General features: G+C 41.7%; 1 protein-coding gene across 4 annotated transcripts in view; it reads left to right on the top strand.

Moving 5' to 3' along the window:
* Nucleotides 1–26,789, top strand: part of epha3 (eph receptor A3) — a 114,746-nt gene that overhangs the window by 57,751 nt on the left and 30,206 nt on the right. For 3 of the 4 annotated variants that reach the window (XM_049593854.1, XM_049593857.1, XM_049593856.1), the window contains exons 4-10: nt 5,616–5,771; nt 9,051–9,410; nt 15,008–15,132; nt 22,449–22,611; nt 22,878–22,983; nt 23,544–23,608; nt 24,847–24,972. In XM_049593854.1, the coding sequence (XP_049449811.1) occupies nt 5,616–5,771; nt 9,051–9,410; nt 15,008–15,132; nt 22,449–22,611; nt 22,878–22,983; nt 23,544–23,608; nt 24,847–24,972 (1,101 nt within the window). The remainder of the gene's footprint in view (nt 1–5,615; nt 5,772–9,050; nt 9,411–15,007; nt 15,133–22,448; nt 22,612–22,877; nt 22,984–23,543; nt 23,609–24,846; nt 24,973–26,789) is intronic. The other variant, XM_049593855.1, reaches the window with a different exon arrangement.

The following is a 26,789-nucleotide window of genomic DNA, read 5'->3' as shown; positions in this document are numbered from 1 at the left end:
ATAACGTAATGTCCTAAATTTAAACTTATGCACTGAACGTGAAGTTATGGAGGTTAGGTTTAGGAAGGGAAACATGGTGAGGACGTACATTTAAAATGAGTCAGAGTTCACACATCCAAATCCTACTGTGCTGGCCAAAGTCCCGAGGGAAAGTCCTGTGTTTTTTGACCCATACACCATGCCAACCTACATACTTATGGACCACTCGGCACTGCTTTTTTTTTTTTTACTCCAGTCATTGGTCATGTGATCTAAGCCTTCAAAAGTTTGTTGGATATGAAGTGGGATATCTACAAAATTTGGCTCACTACTTTTTGTAGGAAAACATACAAACAGTGTGTAGGAACAGCCTGAAACAGTGCACTAAAATTGTGTTTCTGAAGAGATTTTATGCAAGAATAGGCACAACAGTAACAGAATCTTGGTTTATACACAGCACTGCCTTGTGTTACAGTCTGATCTAAGTTTGGTCTGCATTTAAAAGAGTGCGAAGGGCAAGTCTCTCTCTCGTAATCCATTTCTATTCTTTGTGTCCGTGGTGGCGGGCATATAAAAAAGCGGACTTACAATCTGTGGTTCGATTAACAGCCCTAGAGCAGGGAGATCTGGGCGCTGGTAAAATATCCCGTTAAAGGCTTATCTATGCTTTTAATGGGATTATGTAATTTTTTGTGAATCTAAAGTTGCTTTCTTGACACATTGACCATGGATGTGTAACTTTGTGAGCTTTAGCTATAAAGCTCTTAAAATAGTAAAATGGATTTGCTTTAGAATCATCCAGTTAGTCGATAAATTATCTTTGTTGTTTTGAAATTATTAAAAAAATTGGACCATTCTATGCATCCCAAAAGATGCATTGGAATAAAAAAACAGTCTCAGCAAGGTCAGGTCAGGTTTTCAGCTAACATGTAATAAAAAAGAGGGATGTGCATGTGACCACTAGACCATCCAGCAGTCACGTTAATTATTGATGAGGGTGTCCCATGACCTAGACTATTGATTGAGCAAATTGCAGCCCCAGTTATTTTACAACCACCATATCATATGGCTTCTGCAGCCGTGTGCGTGCACATGTATGTGTAAATGCAGCGTGCTGCTCTTTAAAAGTGAATGAAGAGATTTTGTTTCAGCTGTCATTATGCAGAGAGTAGCAAGACACTGTGTTATACCCCTGTGGGTGTGTGAGTATTTGCAAGAATTTCAACTTGAAGGCATGTTTGTGTGTGTGTGAGAGAGATATCTGTGTATCACAAAGGACTACTTACAGGGATACAGTGATACAGGCCTTACATGCTGTTACTGCTGCTGTTATTGATTTAAAATAAATAAAAGATGATTCAGGGGGGATAACCTTCATATTTTTCTCTTCTGCAGATATTTCATTGTCTCTCTATTTGTCAAGGCGGCGATGCTCTTGTGAGATGTATGTGTCTCTGTATGTGTGTTATCCTCACATACACACACACACACACACACACACACACCTACACACACACACACACACACACACCTACACACACACACACACACACACACACACATCTTTTAATTCAGCACACATATTCTGTCATCTGAAGAGGTGCTGTGTTTCCTCTCCTGAGGCACACACACACACACACACACATGCTACCACACACGGCATCATACTATATCCACTCATGCCCCTGCACACACTGCTGGTGAATGTCAGTGTAACACAACTCGCCTCTCCTCTAGATGAGTAGTTAACCTCCTGCGAGCCGAATCTGATTTTACCATCAGCCTCTGTCAGAGCTGCTTTTTATCCTGGCAGACACACAGGGAAGAAACAGGGCCTTTATTATCCTTTTCCAACTGTTATAAAAATATTTTTAGGGTTTGCGGTCAAGCAAATACAACATATCACTGTACTGTCATATGAAAACCTCATACCGTAAGTGCAGCCTCAGTTATTGATTTTTACATTGAAAGTTTATGGGATCCTCTCTGTGCCTAATAAGTTTCACGGCTGTGTTACGCACTGAAAAGTCCCCGTATATTTTTAACTTTCAAGTGGAAATGAGGCTGTTTCTTTTCTTCCGCTTGTGGAGTGTTGACTTGCCAGAGTCATTCGTTCAAGTCTAGTGAGATGTTAAGCTCCTTCAGCAGTTGCAGAAAGCCATGCTTAAAGGATAAGTGTGGTCATATTCTATATTTTCCTTAATATCAACAAATTGATCCTACTGGGAAGTATTTTTGGTGGAGCAAAAGAATTATACAGCACATTACTCTGTGTTATACGCCTCCATTGTTGTCCAAGAACTTTTAAAACTACATCAGTAAGCAGCACCATTGCACAAGGCTACATGTTCCTTCAGAATTTCAATTATAATTTTCAATTTTCAACCACAGGGAAAATTGTCATTGATTGTATAACTTTTTTTTATTATTAAAAGATAAATATAACTGGGGCACATGACAACTATGACTTTTCTTTTCTTTGTTAGTAGCAAAGAAAAGGAAGCAAAAACGCACAGCTGATAGTGGTGTATTGATGCTGCAGAAAACTAGTATTGAAACTGTTTTAAATATTCAGACTCGATATGTATGTATGTATAAATTGATAGACTACTGCCTAGACTGATTTTAGTTAGTGTAATGAACTCCCAGTACCACAAATATGCACTAATGCTCAAAATGTGTATTAATCCACAGCTGAAAATAGTTCCTAACAAACATACTATTTACAACTGTATGATTAATGTTTGCTAAAAAACTACAATGCCCAGCTGTTTAAGGAAATCATTCAGAGTGTATTTTTCCAAATGTAACTACGTATTTGTGACCAATTAAAAAAACAAAACAAAAAAAAAAACATCTTCAATAACCAATGGACCTGCGGCTAAGAGCTATAGACAGATCACGGACACAGAAAAATATAAAAAAAATAAAAATATCCACAATGATATCATTATCTGACCTCAGGCGTCTGAATATTAAGACTAAAGGAAAAAAAAAACAAAACACTCCCTTTCCTTGTGAGTATGACTATTTCCAAAATTGATTAGTTAATCCACAGTGAGGCCGATGCCAGGAGTGGGTGCGCACGGTAACTAAATGGAAACAGACCCAGCTGGACTGGAGCCCAGTGGTTAAACTGTCCTGTGAATAAAGTAAAGGGATCTTTGTTTGGTGTTATCCAGGGTGAACCATTAGGGGCATGTGTGCTCTGTCAAAGGTTGTTTATGCATAGAGGGATCAGATCTCAGTCTGCCACTGTTAGGAAATGAATTCATTCTAACTTTTGCCTGTTTATCCACACTTCTGTTTTATGTTCCTCGTGCATTTCTGCTGATCCAGCGGCCATCTCGCTGCTTCTCTTACCTGATTGGCCGGGGGTGCTGGCTGTCAGGTCTAATTTCCTGGTGTGTCTTCCAATCAGGGTGGTCTGTTTTGTGTGTGTCAGCAAGTGTTGTGGTTGTCATTCCATCAGTAGGATTATATTGGGCTGTTTAAACCCGCTTCACATTCTATTACTCTCACACACACATACACACACACATGCACATGCACACATGCGTACTGTGAAGGGGAGGTCGGGGAGTGTTTAGTGCAGCATGGGACCTTGGTGTGCCAGTGTCAGTGATGGATATGGCAGTAGTATCAGCAGTGTTGGCTTTTGCAGAAGTGTGTTGTCCACCACTGGGATCTGTCAGACCTGTTCTGCTGAGCCCACACATTCTGCTGGCTTGCTGCTATTGGTGCGAGCCATTTTTTTAATCTAGTGTGCGTGCATGTGTGTGTGTGTGTGTGTGTGTGTGTGTGTGTGAGAGAGAGAGAAAGAGAGAGAGAGAGAGAGAGAGAGAGAGAGACAGAGACAGAGACAGAGAGAAAGAGGGAGAAGCTTGTTTTTCTGTGTATGCGTGCAACAGTATCAGATTACTGTAAAAGTTCCATGTTTGCATTTGAATAAAAATTAGGTGACTGTTGAATTATTTATTGCATAATTAATCAATATGGGCCTGCTTGTCTGTGGGAAGCCTTTTTTTTTTGCAATATTTATATAAAATTACCATGCAGTTCACCAAACTGGATTTAAATGCTGTTCAAACCCCCTTTTTGCAAAAAAAACAAAAAAAAAACAGTCACATTTAAAGAAACTGCATTTCTGTCATATTTGGAAAATATGAACATGTGCATTTGTCTCCCCTTAATAAATACATGAAAGTATCAGTTATATTTTGACAAAAGTAAAGACATTAACACCATAAATTGATGCAGAAAAGTACAAACGGTGCATAAATATTCACCGGTATTAGTGTTAAATGCTCAATTTTTTTTGCGGATGACCCTAAACCCCCCATTTCATTAGTTTCAACCATAGACAGTGAAAATAATTGACATGTCTACCGTGACATCACCCATTGGTTTGAGGACTCTCGTTATGAAGCCTTGAGTTCAGCATTTCGATCGTTGCCATCCTGGTTTTTTTGGAGCCAGAAGTGACCATATTTAGGCAACAGGCTGGCACTGTGGAGGAGCGAGGGGTGGATCTGATTGAGAGGCTTAGGACACTATCAGCAGACATCCTGTCAGCCAAAACTGCCTGACCTTATGCATAGTGTTAAGTCTAAATAAAGATTCCCCCTGTACAGTTGTCATGAAAGAAAAAACTGGCTAAAAAGACCAAAACCATTTTTATTTATTTTTTTTTTTACCAAGCTGTAAACGTGTTTATTTCTGCTGTAAAGTCTGGCATTTTAACATGGGTGTCTATGGGGACTGACCGGCCTTTGGAGCCCCAAGTGGCCATTCAAAGAACTGCTGTTTTTGGCACTTCCATGTTGGCTTCATTTTTCAGCCCCGGAGGTTGCCGCTTGGTGTCTTCCCAGTGTTCAAATGAAAATGACGCCCCACTGTTGGTGTTAAACCTTGTTCTCTATGGGCAGTAAAACTGATTTTACCATCATGGCGATATGCTTTTTGTAGGCCTCAATGCTTTGTATCCCATCATCAAGTCTAGATACTGTGACAACAGGTTCAACCTGTAATGGAGGAGAAGAAAAGAGTAGAGAATACAAGAGTGCAGAGGAACTAAATTGGAGGAGAAAGGAGAGGAAAACATAAGAGAAAGTTACGTTTCATCTTCCTTCCCACACAGACGTACAAACACACTTACACATGCAATATACAGTACTTTGCACAGGTGGAGTGTCACCCTACTTGCACAGATTGCAACAGATTTGTGGTGAGTAGGAGTTAAAAGAGCTGCTGAGTGCACATTTAACACCACAGATATTTAAAGAGAACAGTCCTTTTATCTGAGGGGACAATTTGCATTATTCATGTTGTGCCTTCTGAGAGATGAAGAGAGCAAGAAATGGAGACAAAGACATTTCAGAGAATTATTGTTTTTTTTTCTTTCTCTTTTTTTTTTACTAGCAGTCAATGGGTTCTTGTTACATTAACAGCAGATTTACATGCAGTGCTCCTCTCAGAGTTTGTTTATATGTGTGTGTGAGTGCATGATATAATCCCCATCTTTCATATTTCACTTGTTGTAGGTGCTCCAATGAAGAATGCAGCTATTAGATAGTGATTGATCTGCTGGTTCAGCTTGACACTCATGCATCTGCTTGTGTGTTTTTTGTCTCCAGTGTGCAGGGCCGGCTTCTATAAATCCACGCTCGGAAATATGGAGTGCTCAAAGTGTCCGCCTCATAGCTTCTCTCACCATGAGGGGTCGCTGCACTGTGGCTGTGAGAAAAACTACTTCCGTGCTGAAGGGGACCCCGCCTCCATGGCCTGTACCCGTAAGTGTGCTTTCAACATTTGGGGCTCTTTGATGTATGAGGAGTCAGAGGCATCCTGATGTGATGCAGGTTCCTTCCCCGCCACAGTTCCTTATGTTTTTCAGATATCCAACCAGAGATGCCCTTCACTGTGGTGTGGGAGGATTTTTCTCATTAGCTCTTAAAACATGCAACGAAACCTGTCTTAATTTCGCTTTAAAGAGATGCTGAAAGCCATTAATTTGGCTGTCATTGAATTATAATGAGTTGCAATGGTATAATTCTCTCAGATGCTTCTCTCACTGAATCATTTTTGCAGATTATTTTCTTTGGCCTTACTCCATATTGTTGTGCACATGCTTATGTACAATACAAAAAGCTATTTGTCAAAAAAATATATTACCAATACGCACTGTGTGAATTTAATCAAGAGGCTTGTACTGGTTCTCATGTAAACAGTCTCACAGTGTTTACAGTGTATTTTTCTACTTAGCAGGATCTCATTTATAGATGGATACATGCACATAATGCGGTTGCAGATTGCTTTTCAATTCACCAGTGAAAATAGCTCGCTATTAGACAAAGAGCGTTAACATTCCTTATTTATTTAAAAGGTCACCAAAGCCACGGTTGCTCTTTATCACCTTTCCCTACATGATTCTCTTTTGTCTCCCTCTGATGCAAATGGATTGCAGATGCAGATGCAGATGCCTCCTGCGAGCCTTCCAAAATGCATTCTCCATAAAACTGTAAATCTCTGCATTCCCTGATGTCAGGTTATGGATACATCCGTTACTAAATGGGCTAGGAAGAGGAAAAAAAAAAAAAAAATTCCTTCACCGTGTGGAGAACAGTAGAAAATTCATATCAACGCCCACAGACATAGACAGAATCCTAATTAGAAAGACAGTCACGGCAGGTCCCTGTCGTGATTATCTCAACGCCATCTTGTCAGCTAGGCAGATTTCACCTCATTGGGACAGATTGAGCGACGCAGGGGCTGCAAATGAATAGATAAGTTGCTGGAAGATAATGATCATGATTATACAGTTAGCAGTGGGGTAGAGGTTGTTTAGAATTGAGTGTGGAAATTTAAAAATGTTGGCCGGAAAAATGAGATACTAAACTCAAAAAATATGAAAGCTTTCAACCGTATGGTATTTCCTGCTGTATTCAACGTGGGACATTTGTGTAACAGCTGTCTTTTAACAGTGTATGAAGTATAGTATGTCTGCTCCCAAGAATTCAGTTCCACCAATTAAAAATGCATCAATGCATACCCCTAAATCCCACAGCATTGCCTCCAAATTAGCACAGAAGTGCACAAGAGGTCTGCCTTGCTGATCATCACCATCGCTTTAACTTCCTTAAAGACACTATGAAACCACTTTTTATTTAAAATCTAGCAATCTCCAGTGTTAAGCAGAAAGCTGGAAAGAGCCTAAAAAATTGACAATGCATACGTCTTTTTGTGAGGGATTGGAGATTACGCACACATCCTCTGTTCTTACACGCCATAATTCATATCACATTTTAATCTCAATGTCAATGTATTATTTTGACATTTGGAATTAGTGCGTGATTGCCTGCACGTGTGCGTGCCTGCGCAGGTACTGTAATATCTTGTATGAATTACAGGTCTGAGAGTTTGATGTGGTCAGGGACGTTTGCTGTGTAGGTGAGTTAGAGGGCTTTGATTAATATCAAAGAAAGTACAGTCTCACTTTGGAAACACAGAGTAGGGTGACATATGTTCTTAACAATGTTGGTGATAAGCTCTTTTCTCTGAGGAGGGTTTCATTGTGTTTGTGAACGGAGTTATAGTTTTGACAGATCTTGATAAATTTGGTATTTATTGCTTAACTAGAACTTCTCTGAAGCCCGTTGAATGTTGGTGCTGATTTCAATGGTTGCGAAAGATTTCACAGTTGTTACGAGGTGAGCAGCCTGGACCGAATCAAATTTCATTTTCATGATAGTAACAGGACGTCAAACTCTTTGCATGGGGTGCTTTCTGTTATGGCTGAGGAAGAGACTTTGATATAAAACCATTTTAAACCATAAAATCTATTCTTTTACCACAAGTTTGAATGATACTGGTAATTGTGATAAGCTGATGTAATAACCTATCTCATGGTTTGCCCCATCATTTTGTCTTAATTGTGTATTAAAGTCATTTCATTATATGCTCTCAATTAGAAACAGCTTGTGACAGATTATTCAGTCTTGGAGCTGCGAAACTCCTCTTAAACTTCAGAGGCGTGTTAGATGTTGTAACACCAAACACGTCTTAAGAAGTCTTCAATCTAGATTTTTGAGACTTGCAGATACCATGATGTCATTTTTTTTTTAATTTTCTCCACGGCAAAAACATTCGGCGTATTTCTTATCTGATTTCCTCCCTTACACAAACACAGTCAGAGATACCGATAACCGAGACGGGAGCTGTGCAGAGTTTGGAAGCGAAGTAAATTCTTGTCAAGTCAAACAAACCAAACAAAGCATTTTATCTCAAGACACAACCCACTAAGCCCATTTTCCTCCTCCTACTGCAACTTCTCAACAGAGTTGTTTGGCAGTTTTGTTTTGTTCTCCGTGTAATTACAGTCATAGCTTTGATATGAAAATCTGGAAATATTCAGAGGGATCTGTTTGTAATAAGACGCTTTTACTTTATATGTCAGTCTGATTTTGACAGCCCTGTTTTTTTGTGAAAGAGGATAAGTCATGCCCTTTTCTTCTTTTACTGATCCAAACTGAGAAAACAGATACATTTTGCAGTACATACATAGTCTCATATTAACTCAACCCTGTTATTACCTTAATTCAATTTCATTTACAGAGGTTGTGCATCCATTACAGTTTTCTTGAGTGAAAATCTCCTAGTAGGTATTTGACACATCAAAGACTCCATTGAATGGCCAGTTTCTTCCTGGAAAATCACCCAATCTCCAATCAATAAATCCATCACAATGGTTTAAAGAAACCCCGCCCCTTTCTTTTTATTTGACTAGTCCCATCAGTTAACAATTTAAAATAGTCCTCATTAAATTCTTAAAGTTCACCTTAAGTGCTGTGTCTTGTACTTGGCAGATGACTCTGCTGCCAAATCGTATTCCATCTAATGTCAGTCTGCTGCTTGATGTTGATACTATTCCTGCCTCACCTTTCTTTGCTCCTTCCCTTTCTTCTATCACCTTTCTTCCCATCTTCTGTCTTCCTAATACAAACGTGTCTCTCATCCTGTTAACTAATGACCTCCTTTCCTCTCCTCATCTCCTTGTCTTCTCTGTCTACCAGGCCCCCCTTCAGCTCCTCGCAATGTGATCTCTTCCATCAACGAGACCTCAGTAATTCTGGACTGGAGCTGGCCGGAAGACACCGGTGGGCGCAGGGACATCACCTTCACCGTCCTCTGCAAACGCTGCCGCGGCGGGGCTGCTAACGGCAGTAACGGTGGCAACCAGCGTTGCGAGCCTTGCCGGAGCAACGTTCACTTCCTGCCAAGAGCCACAGGTCTCCACAACACCACGGTGACTGTGGGCGACTTGCTTGCCCACACTAACTACACCTTCGAGATCGAAGCGCTAAACGGTGTGTCATCGCTGGCACCCAAGATGAGGCAGTACGCCGCCGTCACCATCACTACCAACCAAGCTGGTGAGATGTCACAGCAGGTGGATAGATGACTAAGAGCATGCACTCAGATATTCAGGAAGATGTACTCTACACTAATCATTTTAAGCCACGTATTATCAAAGCCAAGCTATTTTCTTCAAACAACCGCTACACTAGGTGATTTTACTGAGTAGCTACACATGTGTTGAAGGTGTACGAATCACTGAGATGAGCTTGCAACCTTTAGACTGGCCTTAACTTTAGCTGCTCCTATGTATAAGAGATTAAGTTCACACCACCTGATTCTAGACACCATACACCATATGGCATGTATATATGGCTATGTGGTACTAATGCACGAAGAAAAGTGTGTTTCAAATTTTACTGTGGGTAAAACCACAACACGTAGATGATATGCAAGTACCTCTCTCAAAGCTGCACCCCCTTTCTCCTTCTCCCTCCTAATATCCTTATCATATAATACACTAGCCTATAGTTTATGTGCTCCAAACATATGCACTCCAGCCATCAGCCTTGGACATTTACAAGGCGATCCCAGGCCGCTATTCTCTTGTTTAACGACTGGTATCGAATATCTTCCTCCTTCACGAAAAAAAAAAAAAATCTCATCCTTTTAACAGACACTCTTAACATGTGGATGGGCACCTAACACTCCCATCAATCTTTTATACAAATATCTCTCCACACATCAAGTCCTTAGATGAATAAGAAAGCAAATGGAAGTGGTGTTGTGAAATTCCAAGAGTAAAATAAATCTTGCTGCAGTAGAAAGCGCCAAACCTCAGAAATCCCTGACTCTAGTGAGGAATGCGCAAAGGTCTGGCTGCGGTACATCAACTTATTCTTTTCCTTTTCCCGCTCCCTTCACTGTTTTCTGGCACAGTTTGCCTTTGTGTTTGGTCATGTTTTTGTCTCTCTTTTCGTCTGGACACAGGATCCTTTATTTCTACCTGTCACTCTCCAAACCCAAACCACGCCCTGCTATTGTCTTCTTCCTCATTTGTCTGTAGGGCCTTCTTTTTTTTTGTTCCAAGCCTTGGGATGTGATTTAACACTTGGATTTTGAGCAGAGTGAACAGATGGGAGTTTCTCTCATAAGTTGTCACACTGCGAGGTCACACACTCCATCACATAGTTGATGATAGGCAGATGGCAAGAGCCGTGAATTTAAACAAAGTGGTCAGAGTAGGTAGGTCGTGAGGCATTGTGCTTTGAGCCCTTCGCTTGCTTTGAATGGCACCTCCTTGTACCTGCTTTATTTCAGGAACATAAAAGTTGCTTTGCAGGTTACTATGGCAGCTTTTGACGCAGGACAGCGCAGTAACTCAGGACTTGTCACATACTCTAAATCAAGGCAAGGCATACTAAATAGATTTCTCTTTGTGTGATTAGTAGGTATAATCACAATCAAACAGCATATATCTTTGACATGTGTCCTAGGAGTAAGACTCAAGAGCAAACATACACAGGCACACACACTGTAGGGATGGATAAACTCAATCATAAATATGCAACCTCTCTAAAACAAAAGTATGAGTGATGATATGCAGATGTGAAAGGTTGTGTGTACACACAATACACATACAGACAGATGTCTAGTGTGTTTGCTCTGTGTTGTCAGAGCCTGGCTGTATTTAAAGTGACAAGGTCCAGACTTGACCTCTTTAAAGTGACAAGGCAGGGATGAGAGGTAAATATAGATTTTGTGTTTATGTGTCCATCACATACAGTATGTGCATACGTGCCTAGACTGGAGATAAGTCAGGAATCAAGTTATATGTTGTTATGAGAGGAAAGGGCAATAGGGATTAAGAGCAACACATTTAAAGTAAAGGAATGAGAAAGACAAAATGGTTTAGCAAAGCTTAGCAAAGTCGTTTATTAGTAACCATCATAATCTGTGTGGTTAGTCAGGGGGATTCGGATCGGAATATATATTAGATTTGAAGAGGACTTATCAACACTAAGAGGGCTGCGTGTGCTCTGAATACTGAAAACCATCTTTAATGTTTGAGCGATCATAGGAAGAGATGGATCTCCAATACCGTCACAGATCAAGCACACACATAGAAGCACGAAAACACACACTGCCATACCAAGCTTCCGTATACCACACAGTCCTCTCCCTCTCTAACAAATATCTCTGCCTGCAGCTGCACACTCTCCATCAGCCCTGAGAGTTTACAAGGATTAGGTATGTCAGTGCACTAGCCCCGCCCGTCTAAACACTTTCTCTCACGTAAACACACACACGCACGTACAGATGCCAAAGCTGTTAAAAGCTGGATTAAGTGTTTCCCTGGGAAGGAGGCTGTGTGTCCTGGCTGTGCTGTCAAGGTGCTGTCAGATAGCTCTCCTCATTCCAGCCTCCTTTGCTCTACACTCATTGTCATAACTATGCAAACAACAGAGTAACTGTGATCCACATTTAAAGTAGTCTAATATCAACAGTCTGAACTGCTGCTGAGCTCGGAAGAGGGACTTACAAGAAGAAAAAGCAGGCACATACAGTATAATATACAGTGCATATGACACATCACTTCTTCACCTGCTTGTTGACGTGTAGTTAATGGTGACCACATTGAAATATAGTGTCAATGTTTAATTTAAGTATGCATTCACAAATCAGTAATGCATTCCTATAAAGTCTGAAGGTGGTAAAGATGTTAAATCCAAGAAAATGTAGACAAAATGGTGTGATCAGAAGACGGAAATGCACAAAAAAGCACAAGCAACAGAAGACAAGCAGAGATGTGATCTAGTCTGCTGATATCAAATTTGAGCAATGCTTTTCCATGTTTGGTGTCTTATATATAGTGTTGCAATTTCAGATGCGCATATTAAATGTGGCAAAAGTTTCCAATAACGAGGTATGTAGTACATAGAAGTAGCCTAATACCTGTGCGCACAAATCCCAAACTGCAGAACTCTGTTTCCAGTGGTGTTTTCTACTCTGGTTACAGGTGTTATCATAGTCTGACAGATTTCTTATGATCATCTGCCACGGGTATGCTACTGCCAAGTGATTACATTATGTAGCCTAACTACTAAATTAAGCTACATACTGTAGCTCCATGCTAAAGTCAAGGAAAGATGTAACCTTGGTTGCCGATGTTGTTAATTTCTCCCTGATTTTGGATTCTGGAACATCCATCCATCCATCCATCCATTTTCGTCCGCTTATCTGGGGCCAGTTTGCGGGGGACCCCAGACATCCCTCTCAGTGGCAACACTTTCCAGCTCCTCCTGGGGGACCCCAAGGTGTTCCCAGGCCAGACGAGATATGTAATCCCTCCAGTGTGTTTGGGTCTACCCTGGGGCCTCCTACCAGTGGGACATGCCCGGGACACCTCCAGCGGGAGGCGCCCAGGAGGCATCCTAGTCAGATGCCCGAACCACCTCAACTGACCCCCGCGAAGGACCAGCGGCTCTACTCCGAGCTCCCTCTAGATGTCCGAGCTCCTCTCCCTATCTCTAAGGCTGAGCCCAACCACCCCGCGGAGGAAACTCATTTCCACTGCTTGTATCCGCGAACTCATTCTTTTGGTTGCTACCCAGAGCTCATGATCATAGTTGAGGGTTGGGACGTAGATGGACCAGTAAATCGAAAGCTTTGCTTTCTGGCTCAGCTCCCTCTTCACCATGACGGACTGGCGCAGGGCCCGCATCACTCCATCGGAGCTTGAATCTGTGATTTTTCACAGTAGAAAGTGCCACTTTTCTCCATCACAGTCACTCCCCTGCAGCACATGCACTGCTACATGTAGCTACTTTAAAGAGACAGGTGCTAAACAGAACTTTCTCAAACACTGAGTGAATACAGGTGTTCCAGCAGAGACAGTAGCAGGAAAATAAAGTGGTTTTTGTGATTGTTAAAGCATGTAAACATGTTCTAGCGGCAACCCGAACAAATATGAACCTTAAAATGAGCATTTTAGGTCACCTTTTAAGCCTTTTCAACAGCATCTGTTTTTATTGAATTCCATAGCACTGCCACCAGTAGACTACCATCACTTCCAATAGTACACCAGTGCTGTACACAATAAACAGATACGTTCCAACAGCTGCATCATGTCCCTCACATCACAGGTGAATGACACTGAAGGCCAGTTTTTAAGGCCATTATGGGCCTGGCATGCTGTATCAGTTTTACAGTTATACCACAGACAGAAACAGAGAGTGACAGCAAATTAAGTGCTTGGCAATAGACATGCAGGCAGAGAGAGGGAAGCGAGGAGAAGGGAGAGGAGGAGGAGAGGAACTTGAAGCTGCCTCCAAGCGGCCCAGACACAGTAAATCATTACCACCATAAACCACAGAGCCAATAAAAAGCACAGCCTCACCCCGCTATCAGAACCAGAGGGAGAGGAGGAGAGGAGGAGCAGGGGGTATAGAAACAGATTCTCCCCATCTGGATTCATTACAGGAGAAAAAATAACTTCCCGCGGAAATACACGCGAGTATATGCGCAGAAAGACACGCGCACACAGACACACACTCGGCAGCTATATAATCACAATCAAGAAAGGCTCGAACATTTCAAAGACAAACATGTTTTTTCCTGTGGTCTAATAAAATTAAAAGTCGATGCCTCAGATGCTGGGCTGGCCCCGGAGCTGCCTGGCAATTAGAGAGCAGTAAAAAAGGGAAATGAGAAAGGGAGTAAAGAGAGGGAGAGAGACTGAAGGAGGGGTGCAGGGCTCGATAGAGGGAGGGATGTGCTGAATTACTAGATTGGGACCATGTGAACTCCCAGAGGCAAGGCGATGCTTGGGTGAAGGATTGGCGAGCAAGATTGGCTAAGGAGAAAGCACGATGCCAAAAAAGGGACGGGATGGCGGTGAGAGGAAGGAGAAGAGATGGTTTATGGGGTTCCAAATTAAAACATGTTTCTGAGAGATGCAGAGGAACAATGGATGCTATTATAAATGCCAAAGGACAAACCACTGTGCTGCTTCGTATATGCAATATAAGCAGAAACTAATGTGAAACTTCTTGAACATCAGAATGGGAGTTTGATATTTCCACCTGCTCTAGAGACATTTAATGTGGTAACCAAGCATGGCCTTGTTTTTTCTTGTCTTGATGAAATTAGCCAGTGATTCCTCCAAGAATCATACATTTCAAAGCTTTTACTCTTCACGCTTTTACTCACTTGATACTTGCTTGAGTCACAACAGCAGAAATCTACTGTACAAAAAATTATATTTGATCATGTTTGCAGAAAATATCAATATGTCAAGGTTTAGCCCTCAAAGGTTACTCAGGAGACAAAGATGTGGGTATACCTAAAGAGAAGATTGCCGATGATGAAGCTTGTTTTGATGGGTTAAGGCTGCATCTCTCTCAAAAGTGAAATGCATTTTGTCACTGATGTGTTCAAGTCTGTATACACACAATCCAATCTTTGCATTAGTGAGCATCCCCTCGTTCCACCAACCAACCCAGGGCCGCAGCCTTTAATGTGGCCCCACTGGGCAGCAAACTGAATTACACTAACAGGAACCATAGACAATTGCCAGGATGCAACACCGGGGGACTGAACTTCCACTGAACCTTGCAATGAAGGAACTCACTCTCTGTCTTTCACTCTGTGTCTGTCTGTGTCTCCCACCCAGCTCCCTCCCCGGTAACGGTGATCAAAAAGGAGAAGACGTCTCGAAACAGCGTCTCCCTGTCCTGGCAGCAGCCGGAAAGACCCAATGGCATTATCCTCGATTATGAGATCAAATACTACGAAAAGGTTGGTGCAGAATTTGTCACTGTTCTCATGTGTCTTTGAGCAAGGCAGCATCATCAACTGAACTCCTTAAAGGCATGGTTCAACATTTTGGGAAATACGCTTTTTTGCACTCTTGCTGAGAGTTTGATGAGACGACTGACACCACTGTGATATCTGTTTGATAACCTTAAGGCTACAGCCAGCAGCAATCTATAACAAGGGTTCCCAACTGGTGAGTCCCGGTCCAAATGTGGGTCGCAGGTCCATTCTGTATGGACTGTCAGTGACTCGAGGATTGTCAAGGTTGTAAAAACATACACTTTATTTTAAGTACAATGACTTTTGGCACAGAGCTTTTATTTTGAAATGATGGATGTAGCTGTAGAATGAGTGAATGATGGGAAGCTACTTGACAGAGACAGCAACTAGCTTGGCAGCATGGCCAAACTTAAGTATGACACTGAATATATTAAACTGTGTGGACCTTGAACCAATGACTGAGGAGAAATCTGGACCCCGTCGCTGGACCAGTTGGAAACCACTGACCCATAATCTGTTAAATAGTGAGCTGTAGAGTTGGCGTAGTTATAACTAACTAACTGACTCTTGCAGAAGGAATCTCTCTTAATCATCACTTATGAATGAATCACGAGAAGTGTGTGGCGGTGTATTTACCTGCACAGACCCTGCCGTCTGCTTGTATTGTCTTCTCATTTTCTGCGTTTGGGACAACCCTGGGCACAGCACACAGGTGAGGTAGTGACCAGGTACAAGACCATAGGTAGCACGTATCTGAAAGGAAGCTACACAAATCAGTGACACAGCACATAAGAAACACAAATGTAGTGTGGCTAAACAACAATTTTGGGTTGGCTTTCACTTTCGCTGATGATATTGTTTGCGTCGTACAAACAGTAACCATCAATTCCTGCATATTATACCTTTAACTGTGGACAGAGACGGGTTAGCTGTTTCACCCATGGATGTGTTACTAAGAGAATGACTCAAAAGATGGCAAACCTTTCATTCTTATAAAATTTGCTCACTCGCATACGTTGAAAAAGTCCTCACAGGCTTCTTCATTCTTTGTTTTTGGGTCCAAACAGCGTTCTCACTAGAGTCCTCCAGGCATGCCAGTCGAGGGCATGCACATTTCAGACTTCCTCTGACCGTGCATTCTGACTTCCTGTTGGTTCCTTGCACACATCAATGGGACACAATGATTTAATCCTAGTCCTTTAGTCTAGACTTTCTAAATTCCACTGAAAGAACTCACTTCGTTTCATTTCAGTGTTTTACAAACCCTCTTTTTCCAATGATTGTATATGGGAAAAATGCTTTTTGGGCTACCATGCGTGACATGGTGATTCAGAAGTTACAATAGCGGGTGTGGTCATTACGCCAAAATGGCCTCACACAGCCCAACCCTGTTCAACTCATTGACAGTCTTTGTGCTAAGATAAGCTGACTGGCTGCAAATGTACTGTATAGATATGAGAATAGTATCACGCCTTTCATGTACCTCTTGGATAGAAAGCGAGTAAGTGGATTTCCAAAATGACAAACTATTGTTGTAAAGGTACACTATGCGGGAATTGTCAGTTAAGTGAAAGTGGAAGCCAATCGAGATGTTTTAGGTGCTGTGTCTACAATTTCCATAGTTTTCTCTTGGTTGCATGCTCCATACGGTCTGGTTCTTGTTCACTACCTTTTTGTAAAGTTCCGACCTCACCTGCGTGCTGTGCCCAAGAACATCCTAAACATAGAAAAATTAGAGGAAAACTTTAGAAAGAAAGAAAGAAATACAGAAAGAGGGAAGAATCTCTTCAGATAAATACACTGCCAAACACTTCTAGTGGGCTATATGTTATGATTGAGAGGGCTAACTTTTGTAAGAGTCTTTCCTTCATAGTATACCTTTCAGTACAGTGTTTGCCAGAAGTCACGCTACAAGAAATCAGATTAATAGATAATTTAAATCAGTTTTGGCATTCTAAATCCTTTTTCCTTTGTACAATAAGTTTGAGGTTTAGGTTAAAATAGTTGGCATGACATCAGTGTTGCCCAGTTCTTTTTACCACCCCACCTTTCTCCTCTACTACTTTACTTCTATCCTCGTTTCTTCATCTTTTTGGTCTTGCTGTCTTCATTCTTCTGCTTCTTACTCCTCCTCTCCTCCCCTTATGTTTACCTCTCATCTCCTTTTTTCATCTCTTCCTCTCTCTATTTCTCATCCTGTCCTCCTCTCCTCTCCTCTCCTCTCCTCTCCTTAATGGAGACAAGTTTTATGGCAGACAGTAAATGCGTCTGTGGGGTCGCTCATTCCTCTGTGAGGGAAATTAGTGCAGAACGAATTACACTGGCTTTCAGCACCAATGCTGTGCTATGGCTGACATTTGATGGTGAAATTAGCCGTGGATGCAAGTTTAATCACTCTGGCAGATTCAGCGTGTATATGTATGTGTGTATGTGTGTGTGTGTCCCAGAACACAGTTTGCTTGAATGCCAACAGTGGCCCCTAATCTCTTGATTAGTAGGCCGACAGAAGCTGTTTCCTCTCTAAACTCTGTTCCCTGCTCAGCCATCCTTACCTAAGATGTTAAAACAAGGCCTGAAAACAGCGAGAGGAAAAGTTAATGACTGATACTGGGTCAGAGCTCAGTGCAGATCTAATTCTCAGCTGTTAATCGCACACATATGCTCACACGTTACAACTGCATATTCATTAAAAGAAGATAAGGGAAAGAATGAAAGGGTGGAGTCTGAGGAAGAGTCTGTGTGACAGCGTTCAGAATGAAAAATCTCTTGGCCTTTGCGTTGATCCCCGTTAATCACATCGTCTCTCAGGAATTGCTGGAGACACTCGGGGACAGACACACAAACGCACACACACACACAAGTTCCCAGAGGATTCTCCACAGCAGCCATACATACCCAGGGATTTCAAACCCCAGACAAAAGACTCCTCCATGCAGAAGAGTGAACTGGGACAACCAGAGGAGACCCCCCATAACAACCTAGGACAGAGGCCTCTTCGTGTGGCAGGCAGAGGGACGCTGAGGGCCTCTAGCATGCCAAAGATCAAGGCTGTAGGAGGACAGGAGCTGGAGCACAAATTCCCCACACCAAGACCACACCATGACTCACTTATGAGACAGAAAGAGGCTTTTAGAGACTCATACTCAGACACAAGCAGATATAATTGCATGTACGCATAAACAGGATGGTGAAACGGAACACAAAAACAGACCGAGAGAGATTAAAAGAGAGCTTTTAGCAAGAAGAAGAAGATGTTCAGATTTGCAGCATCAGCCAAACTTTCTGCTTTTCTGTGTTTGTGGTTTTCTCTGTCTTTATTTATACAAGTTTGAACCAGACCTACACAGTGTACATTATCATGTAATCCAATAGCAATTTACCGATGACTCCGGCTTCTCCTAATGTAGAAAAATGAACATTTTGCCAACAACCACACAACAGCATTCAAAGCAAAAGTACCTCTGTAAAGCAGATGAATAACAGAATGGAGCAACAGATTTTTGGCAAACCAGTGTTTGACAAGGAAAGTCATGACAGTTGTGTTTTCTTTGTGGGAATAAAAAATCAAATACAACTGCTTTGTGTCAGAAGCAGGATAAGGAAAGTGTTAGAGGGCGTTAAGCTCTATAGAGTGAGGCAGAACACGTATATTAATCATCACAACTCATTTAGTCTCATATACACTATAAATCCAAAGTGCTGATTGGACTCCTCATGCCTAAAGTAATGCACCAGTTTTGTGCAACATCCTGCAAACTGATGAAGACATGGACATTTGAGGCTTTATGGGAGCTTCTGTATCAGGGTCCTGGGCCCTAATCCAAGTACAATTGACCCCAAAGTCCAACTGTACCATAACACAGAAGTGGACTGCCACTTAATGCCACTACAGGGAGTTTTTAACCAGTTATGAAACTGTCTAATTTGTGCTGATGCCTCTGTATCAGACAGCAGCACAGTCTACCATGGATGGACCCAGATTTGGCTTCACTGCAGCCTTCAACTTGCAGCTAAAGGTTCAGCAGGAGGTGGAGGGCTGTGCACCAGACAGCAGTGGTTGCTTCCCAAGCCAGGAGCAGAGCTTTGCGTCACCGCTCTGCCGGATCAACAACAAAAAATGCCACGTAGATGATGATGCAAGTGTACTTGACAGTGTGAAAGTTGAGCGGTGGGAGAGAAGAGAGAGGGGGGGGCGATTGTGCTCAGACACAGTACAAATCAATCGTACCTAATTTGAAAACGCCCTTAATAATCTTTCATGTGCATCCAATGGATCATTTACTTTAGCACATGAATTATGTTGTGTGAGTTCAAATGAAGCAGTAGCAGGTCTGCAGCATGAATAACCTTCAATGTGTGTGTGCAAGGATGCATGTATGTTTACAAAACTGCAAAAAATAATACTACATAAGTGCCAAAACCTAAACATTTTAAAATCCTTTAAAGTTCATGCAGGAAGTAGGGAGTTGGTAAATTTCAACGTAATAACTCATCAGGAAACTGATGCACTGAGAGACACTACAATACACTGAGCCCAGATGAGAAGCCTATCAGGAACTTACTGAGCAGCTACAACAAAATGTATGTTACTGGTACAATAAATTTTAACTAAGCCAAATGTGGATGAAGCCAAGATATATAAATGCAGTAGTGATGGCAGATATGCTGATATAAGTCACTGTAGGGATAACGTTAAGTAATACAGTGACATCTAAAAGAATAAAAGCAATCTAATACTACAGTAGTGATCTACTGCTCTGAATCTTTAGTCTACTTTTTTAATGATTAAGTACTTAAAAAACACTTCCTCCCCATACTGTGATGACATACAGCAAAAAATAACAAATTTATATTTAGACTGTAATCTACTTGAGAAAGGTGGAGATTTTAATGATATTAGTAGATGATATACCTCCGACCCACTCAGTGTTTGGAATTAACCTCACCTCCGTCTTCGCCCGCGCTGTCTCCGTTAACACATACCACTGTGTCACACGGTCGTGAAACCAGAGGCCCACGTTTCCAAAGTGCGAGGGCCGTTTTCCTGAACTATGTATCCTATATATGGGAATTCTTAGGGAATGTTTGCTGGTGTTCTTGGGAATTCCCATCCAGAAAACTTCCCAGAAGTAGAGAGGTGTTTCATCTTTGGAAATCCCAGGCTAACTGCGTGAGCTTCTCGTCGCTTGAACCGGCTAAAGGGTGCTCTGCAGCCGATAAGGCATTTCCAAGTGCACTTTGTGAAAATAGAATTTTGTGGGAATACACTTTGCTGATTGTTTTTGCATGTTTTATCACTGTAATCTAAAGAGCAGAGCAAAAGCTTCAGATCCACTTTAATTTGGGCTGTTTATTTAGTCTTAGATGGAAGGAATGCTGGCTGAAACACAGTATTTACAAGACTTCTGCTGTACATCTCCTGTTTTTGGGGCTGTATGAGTTTGCATCTATGTGTGTGTGTGTGTGTGTGTGTATGTGTGTTATACAAGCTATAATTTGCTACAGCTTTGTTTAGATTGTCAAAGCAGAACGCAGCACAGAGGCCATATTAAATTCTAGCAGTGCTCTGGTACGACACACACAAGCAGATAGTTCACAATCACACAGCTTGTCAGGCTGCAGTGTGCATAAAAGAGAGGTGTCAGACCTGGGTTTCTTTGTCTGCCTCTTTGTATCTCTCCCCCTCTCTCTATCTCTATCTCTCACACATACACACACGCGCGCACACACACACACACACACACGAAGGTGCTTGCACCACACCTGTGTGTGATTTTCAGGGGATCACATGCTGTCCTGGACGCGGAACGGTGACAAGCTGCGAGTAGATTTATAGCTGTGATGAAGAGTTGTCCCAGTGCAGGTCTGGTGTATCAGTTACCTCCTCACACATAGAGCAGTTTAAAAAGCTTTGTGCGCCGTAAAACTCTGATCCACTCCATTAATGGGCCTGAAGTTTCTTTTGGACGCTCCTTGTGCGTGTGTGTGTGCGTGTATGTGTGTCTACATGTGTTCACCGTTGCCTGTACCAATGTGTGCGCCTTTTATAACTAGGTCTATAAAGTCAGGATTTGACTATGCCTGAACAACATTCGGCCTTGGATGATTTTTATGAGCTTGGCTTTGTTGCAAAACATGTAGCTCATTTTTAGGATTGTTGAAGTCATGTCTAATAGGTTGTCTTTAAGATTTAAGATCTGCCTCGACCTGTTTTCCAACTATTTAGCAGTCTGTTTCACAGCATCAGATTAATTCTATGGTGTGACTGTGAGTCATTCTGCAGCACGGACTGGCTTAACAGTTTTTCACCTTGGACATTTTAAACACACTGTGAGGCACAGACAGAGAAACACAGCCTTTGGTGTTAAATGTATTTTTGTGTATTACTTTCGCAATCATGGATTTTTACTTTTGACATATTTGTTCAAAGAAAACATTGAAAGACACATTTTAATAACACTTAATATGTATTTTTTTATGAAATAATCACATACACATAAAAGTAAAGCAAAATAAACACAAAACCGAATGATAATGTTGTGGATTTATCTCTGCACAATAAAATGTTTGGTTCACTGTAGTCAACAGGGTGAAACCATAAGGGACACAGCTGTTTTTTCCTGAGGTCTGCTTCACATCAGCTCACTTATTACACATGAATATTTTCTTTTGTTTTAATTATTCTTTTCGTAATTATTATGATATTGACAGATTTTTTTTCCTTTCATCTTTCAAATTTGTGTCAAATTGTCTTTCCAGATGGTTGTATATTTATATAAGCAACACGTGGCAGTCAGGAAGCATCCTACAACACAGAAAATGAACAAAATAACAGTATTAGACTGGGCCCTCCTAGCTTCCTGACTGTAGAAATGTCACTGCACAGAGCCTAAATTAAAAACGGGCTACTTTCTTTTTTTCCTTCGTCATCTACCTCCTGTCTTCTCATCTTTTCTGCACCGTTTTTCTTCCTTCCACATCTGGAAACAATGTGCCGAGTGCAGCCCTGGTGTGTAAATCCTCCTGTTGTTTTATCAGTGGAGATCAGTAGGAGAGAAGTCATAAAATAAGAAGAGCATAATTCTTGAGATTGGGACGAAAGCTGCCAAACTGTCTGGGATGTTTGTGTATCGATGTGTTTGCATGTGTGAGAAAATGTTCATGTGCATATTTTCTGTTGTTTTGTATATGTATATTGTATTCATCAATTGTTTCAACCCAGACTAAATTGTATGTATTTGTCTTTAAAACATGTTTAATTCCTTTCCCTCTCTTTCTTTGTCCTCTTTGGCCTACAGGAGGAGCAGGAGACCAGCTACACCATCCTTCGTGCTCGGGGCTGTAATGTGACTCTGAATGGTCTGAAGCCCAACACCGCCTACCTGCTGCAGATTAGAGCTCGGACCGCTGCTGGATATGGAGCCAGCAGCCCCAGTTTCCAGTTTGAGACCAGCCCCGACTGTAAGTTCAGCTCAGAATAGAAATTTTATAGTGATTCTTTTACTGCTGTTTTAGATTAAACTGGTATATGGGGGGTATGAAGATGAGGCACAAGGCCAATATTGTCCTTTCATAAAAAAGGAAACCAGTCCTATCTATGTTATTTTTTTGTCCTGGATTTCAAAGAATGGTTTTGCCTTTTCTAATAGCTGTGTCAGAAACTGTAGTATGAAGTAACGGCTATAAGGTCAGCACTGCCACGTGACTTGTTGCTCTCTGTCTTTCAGCAGCCTTCTCTATCTCCAGTGAGAGCAGCCAGGTGGTTCTGATCGCCATTTCCTCCGCTGTGGCCATCATCCTGCTCACTGTGCTGCTCTACGTCCTGATTGGCAGGTCCGTACTAGTCACTTGAGTGTTTTCTCCTCCAATACCAGCAAACCTTTTACTGTCTTCCCTCAGTGGTACCTGAAAAATAACTGTATATGTATCTTTCAAAGTGACCTTACACATTTCAACACCACGTACTGTAAATTTTGACATGTCAGCAAATGCACTTCCATCTATCTTTCTCTCTCCCTCATAACTTCTGTAACATGTACTGTCACAACTGTGTGTATGTGTGTGTGAGTATGTATGTATATAAGAGAAACCTACAAATTGTGTGCGCATGCCCGTGTGTGTGTGTGTGTGTGTGTGTGTGTGGCTGAAGTTGGCAGTCAGTACTGTTCAGAGAGAGTATAAATCCATGGCTCATTATAAGACTTACTGATCCTCTCTTGGTTTATAAGAGCTGGGATTACACACACACACACACACACACACACACACACACACACACACACACACATGCACGTATACGCAGAGTTCTTACTAGCTTCAAGGCTGGGCCAATGGGTGAAGTCTTATTGGGAGATGTGGCACTACTTATGACCTTTCTCTGTTTGGATTGGCAGGTTTTGTTGCCACAGTAAATCCAAACATCCTGATGAAAAAAGACTGCACTTTGGCAACGGCCACTGTAAGTACTGCACCCTGTTTCCCCGAGGCTTGGTTCCATCTATCCTCTCTGCATTTCACCATTCACAGAATACAAATACATCTAGGTAGTCACAGCGTAGATATAGTTTGATAGTCACAAGCGGGAAGTTGTTTTCCTTGGGCGTCTTTATCAATGGTAGTTGTTTAGAGCAGCTGTTTCCAAGCTTGAAGTGGTTTCCCCTTTACTTCGGTTCGTTTGGTCATATGAGAAGACAGTAATCGGACCGAGACCATGTTAAGAAGACGGTTTCTCGGTCCATTTGCGAACCAATCCTGGAGGCTTCATTTGGATAGGGAACAAGATCAGACTGTTCTCTTTGCCAGCTGCGGCATGAGCTGAGACTCAAGGTTTAAACTGTCTCTAATTATAGGGTTTACTCCAGAGGAAAGTCCTTTCCATTGATACATTTTTGACCAGTGACAAGTAAGTCTTACTCACGTGGCTTTTTAATGCAGTTGAAAGTAACAATCTCTGATGTGGACCATCACAAAGGGACAAAAGGTTTAACATAACTCACATTCTCTTGCCTCCTATTTGTTGCTTCTTTATTCATATATGATGTGGAATTTATTAGGACAACTCCTACCTTTGACCTTTACCCAGGTATTGGCCCCAAACTCCCTAAGGATTGAACTGTCTGCTGTTTCATGAAAAGTATGGATGGGTCAGATGTAAAGCATAAATTTCTCCACAGGGACTAATAAAGTACAAATTTATTACCTAAAGGATAGGTTCACTTTTTTTTTTTTTTTAAGTCTGTCTTAAAAACAGTACCCACATACTTATATATACACTGAAAGTGTTTTCAGTTGCTGTGATTGTTCCTTTTTAGTTCATTTGTGTGCTTGTATCACAAATCAGCTGCACATTAATGACTGTGTGGCTTGTTCAACTTAGCAGCATCTGCAGTCGTATTCTAACTCTAATTTGCTGTGTTAACTGGCTTCTGTTCGCTTGAAGGAAATTCCTCACTGACACTCAATTATCGAGACAATGAAGACTCCACCATTTACAAATTTTTGGTTTTGTCGCCCAGTTTCACTGTAGACATATCATCACTTATCATCAATATGTATTCCATGTTGTCTTCGCATAAAAGCTGAGCGGTAGCAAGGTGACATGTCTGTACAAAGTCATATGTGGATTTAAGGACACATATAAAGAGGCACAGAGTTTTTACATGGTCATTAACTGATGCAATCTGCTCTCATCTGCAGTGCGTCTGCCGGGTATCAGGACCTACGTGGACCCCCACACGTACGAGGATCCGAGCCAGGCTGTGCATGAGTTTGCAAAGGAGCTGGATGCCTCCTGCATCGCCATCGACAAAGTGGTGGGAGCAGGTGAGAACCAACAAGGAAAAATGCTTGATCAGACTTTGCTGCATACACAGACATCATGCAGTGTATTTCAGACAAGAAAAATTCAACTAAAGCTGGTTTGCAAAATGAAAATTCAGTTCAGTTCACTGACATTCTGAAAACAGTTTTCTAAACAGGGGTTAATTCTGCCGGTCAGTTAGGGTCCGATCACACAGAAAGCTTTTTGAAGGCAGCAAAACCTGGGCACTGCACTGCCTTTTTTTTACACTAATGGCCACTAGTTTAAAAAAAATGCTTGCTGCACCTTTTTATTGTTGCCAGGTAAGCACCCCATGGTCTCCTTTTCCTAACCTCAAGCTACCTTTTTTTTTTTTTTTAACAATAATTAGTATCTAGTTCCTAAAATGGAACAGAGGGAAATGGAGATCTGCGTGGCTACATGAGACCCTAAAAAAGAGGGTGGGTCATGGGGAATACCGCCAGTCAGTCCAGGGGCTTCGCCTCCATGATGGTCATTTCCAGGCATATTTTAGGAAGACTCAGGGGTAGTTTGACAACCTGCTGACGTTGGGTGCTTTTCCACTCTGAGCTGAAGTTTTTCAACTCAAGGAGTTCAGAGCACTCCGACAAAAACGCCAGGTGCAGAAACGTGAGGCGCAATCTCATTAAAAACAAATAAGAAAGGTACCTCTAGCTGCTAAAATGCATTTTGTGTGAAAGATCAGTGACTTTCTAGAAATACTCCAGGCTATGTTAAACTGTCACTAGTACTGTACATTCAGTGAAGTGCATTGTCTATTCCTAACTCTTCCTGAATTCTCTTAAGTATTAGCAGTTAGCTAGCACCTCATTGAACAAAGCAGAGACATAAAATAAGATAAATAAACTCACATCTGGATGTTTATTAGTCCAGAAAACAGGTGCTAAAGAGTCATTCCAAATTTGTTTTTTTAAACTGTAAAAGAAAGAGCAGGTTGAGAGAAAGAAATGGTTTCTTCCTTTCCCTGTCCTCCTTTTTCCTACTCTCACCTCACAGTAACTTCCTTCGACTTTCTTACTCTTTCACGCTCTGTTTAAATGACAAAGACACACCAAGTGCTGAAGCACATATAGAAAAAAAATGAGGTGCATGTAGAGCTCCCATATATCTACATTTTTGTAGCAGCAGGCTAGTTTAACTGTGTGCCATATACTGCACAGCTGGGAATGAGAAAGCATTTAATGCCCCAGCTTGAAGTCCCTTCTTTCCAGCCCTCCTCTATGATGGAGGGAGAGATGGTGAAATTAGAAGTTGTTCTGCTCACCTTCAGTTGGCTCATTTTTAACTTTCCTCTTTCCACCCTATATATTTTACACCTTCATTCTCTTATTTCTTCACATTTCCCACAGGCGATTGCCTGATGCTCTAATTCTGAAGTTGAAGGAACGCAACAGTAAAACAAGCCTCCTCCCCTCTCCTCTCTTCTCCTCTCATCATGTACTCCCTGATAACTTGAGCAGGAGTGCAGACGGGAGGGTAATGCATTGTGATTCATGTCGAGTGCAGGCAGAATAGATGGAGAGTAAAGCACACAGCCGAAGCACAGAGGCCGGTCTCCTGAGTCCCAACAGCCCTCCACACTGTAAAGCTGTCAGGACAGCCTGAGAGTCTAATACCTGACTCCACACTGGACTATGCTACACTCCACAATGCATTTTTCATAGTAGATAGCAGACACAAAGCATATGGATAGCTATAGGGCTACAGTGATACACAGGTAGATATTGGCTTATTTATTAGAACTCAGCTATATACAAGTCAGTCTCTACTTCTGATATGAAGTGTTTGTATTTATTTA

The sequence above is a fragment of the Epinephelus fuscoguttatus genome, linkage group LG13 (assembly GCF_011397635.1).
Source record: "Epinephelus fuscoguttatus linkage group LG13, E.fuscoguttatus.final_Chr_v1".
NCBI lineage: Eukaryota > Metazoa > Chordata > Actinopteri > Perciformes > Serranidae > Epinephelus > Epinephelus fuscoguttatus.
Note: the sequence above shows the minus strand (reverse complement) of the source record. Positions and strands in the feature narration are given on the sequence as shown.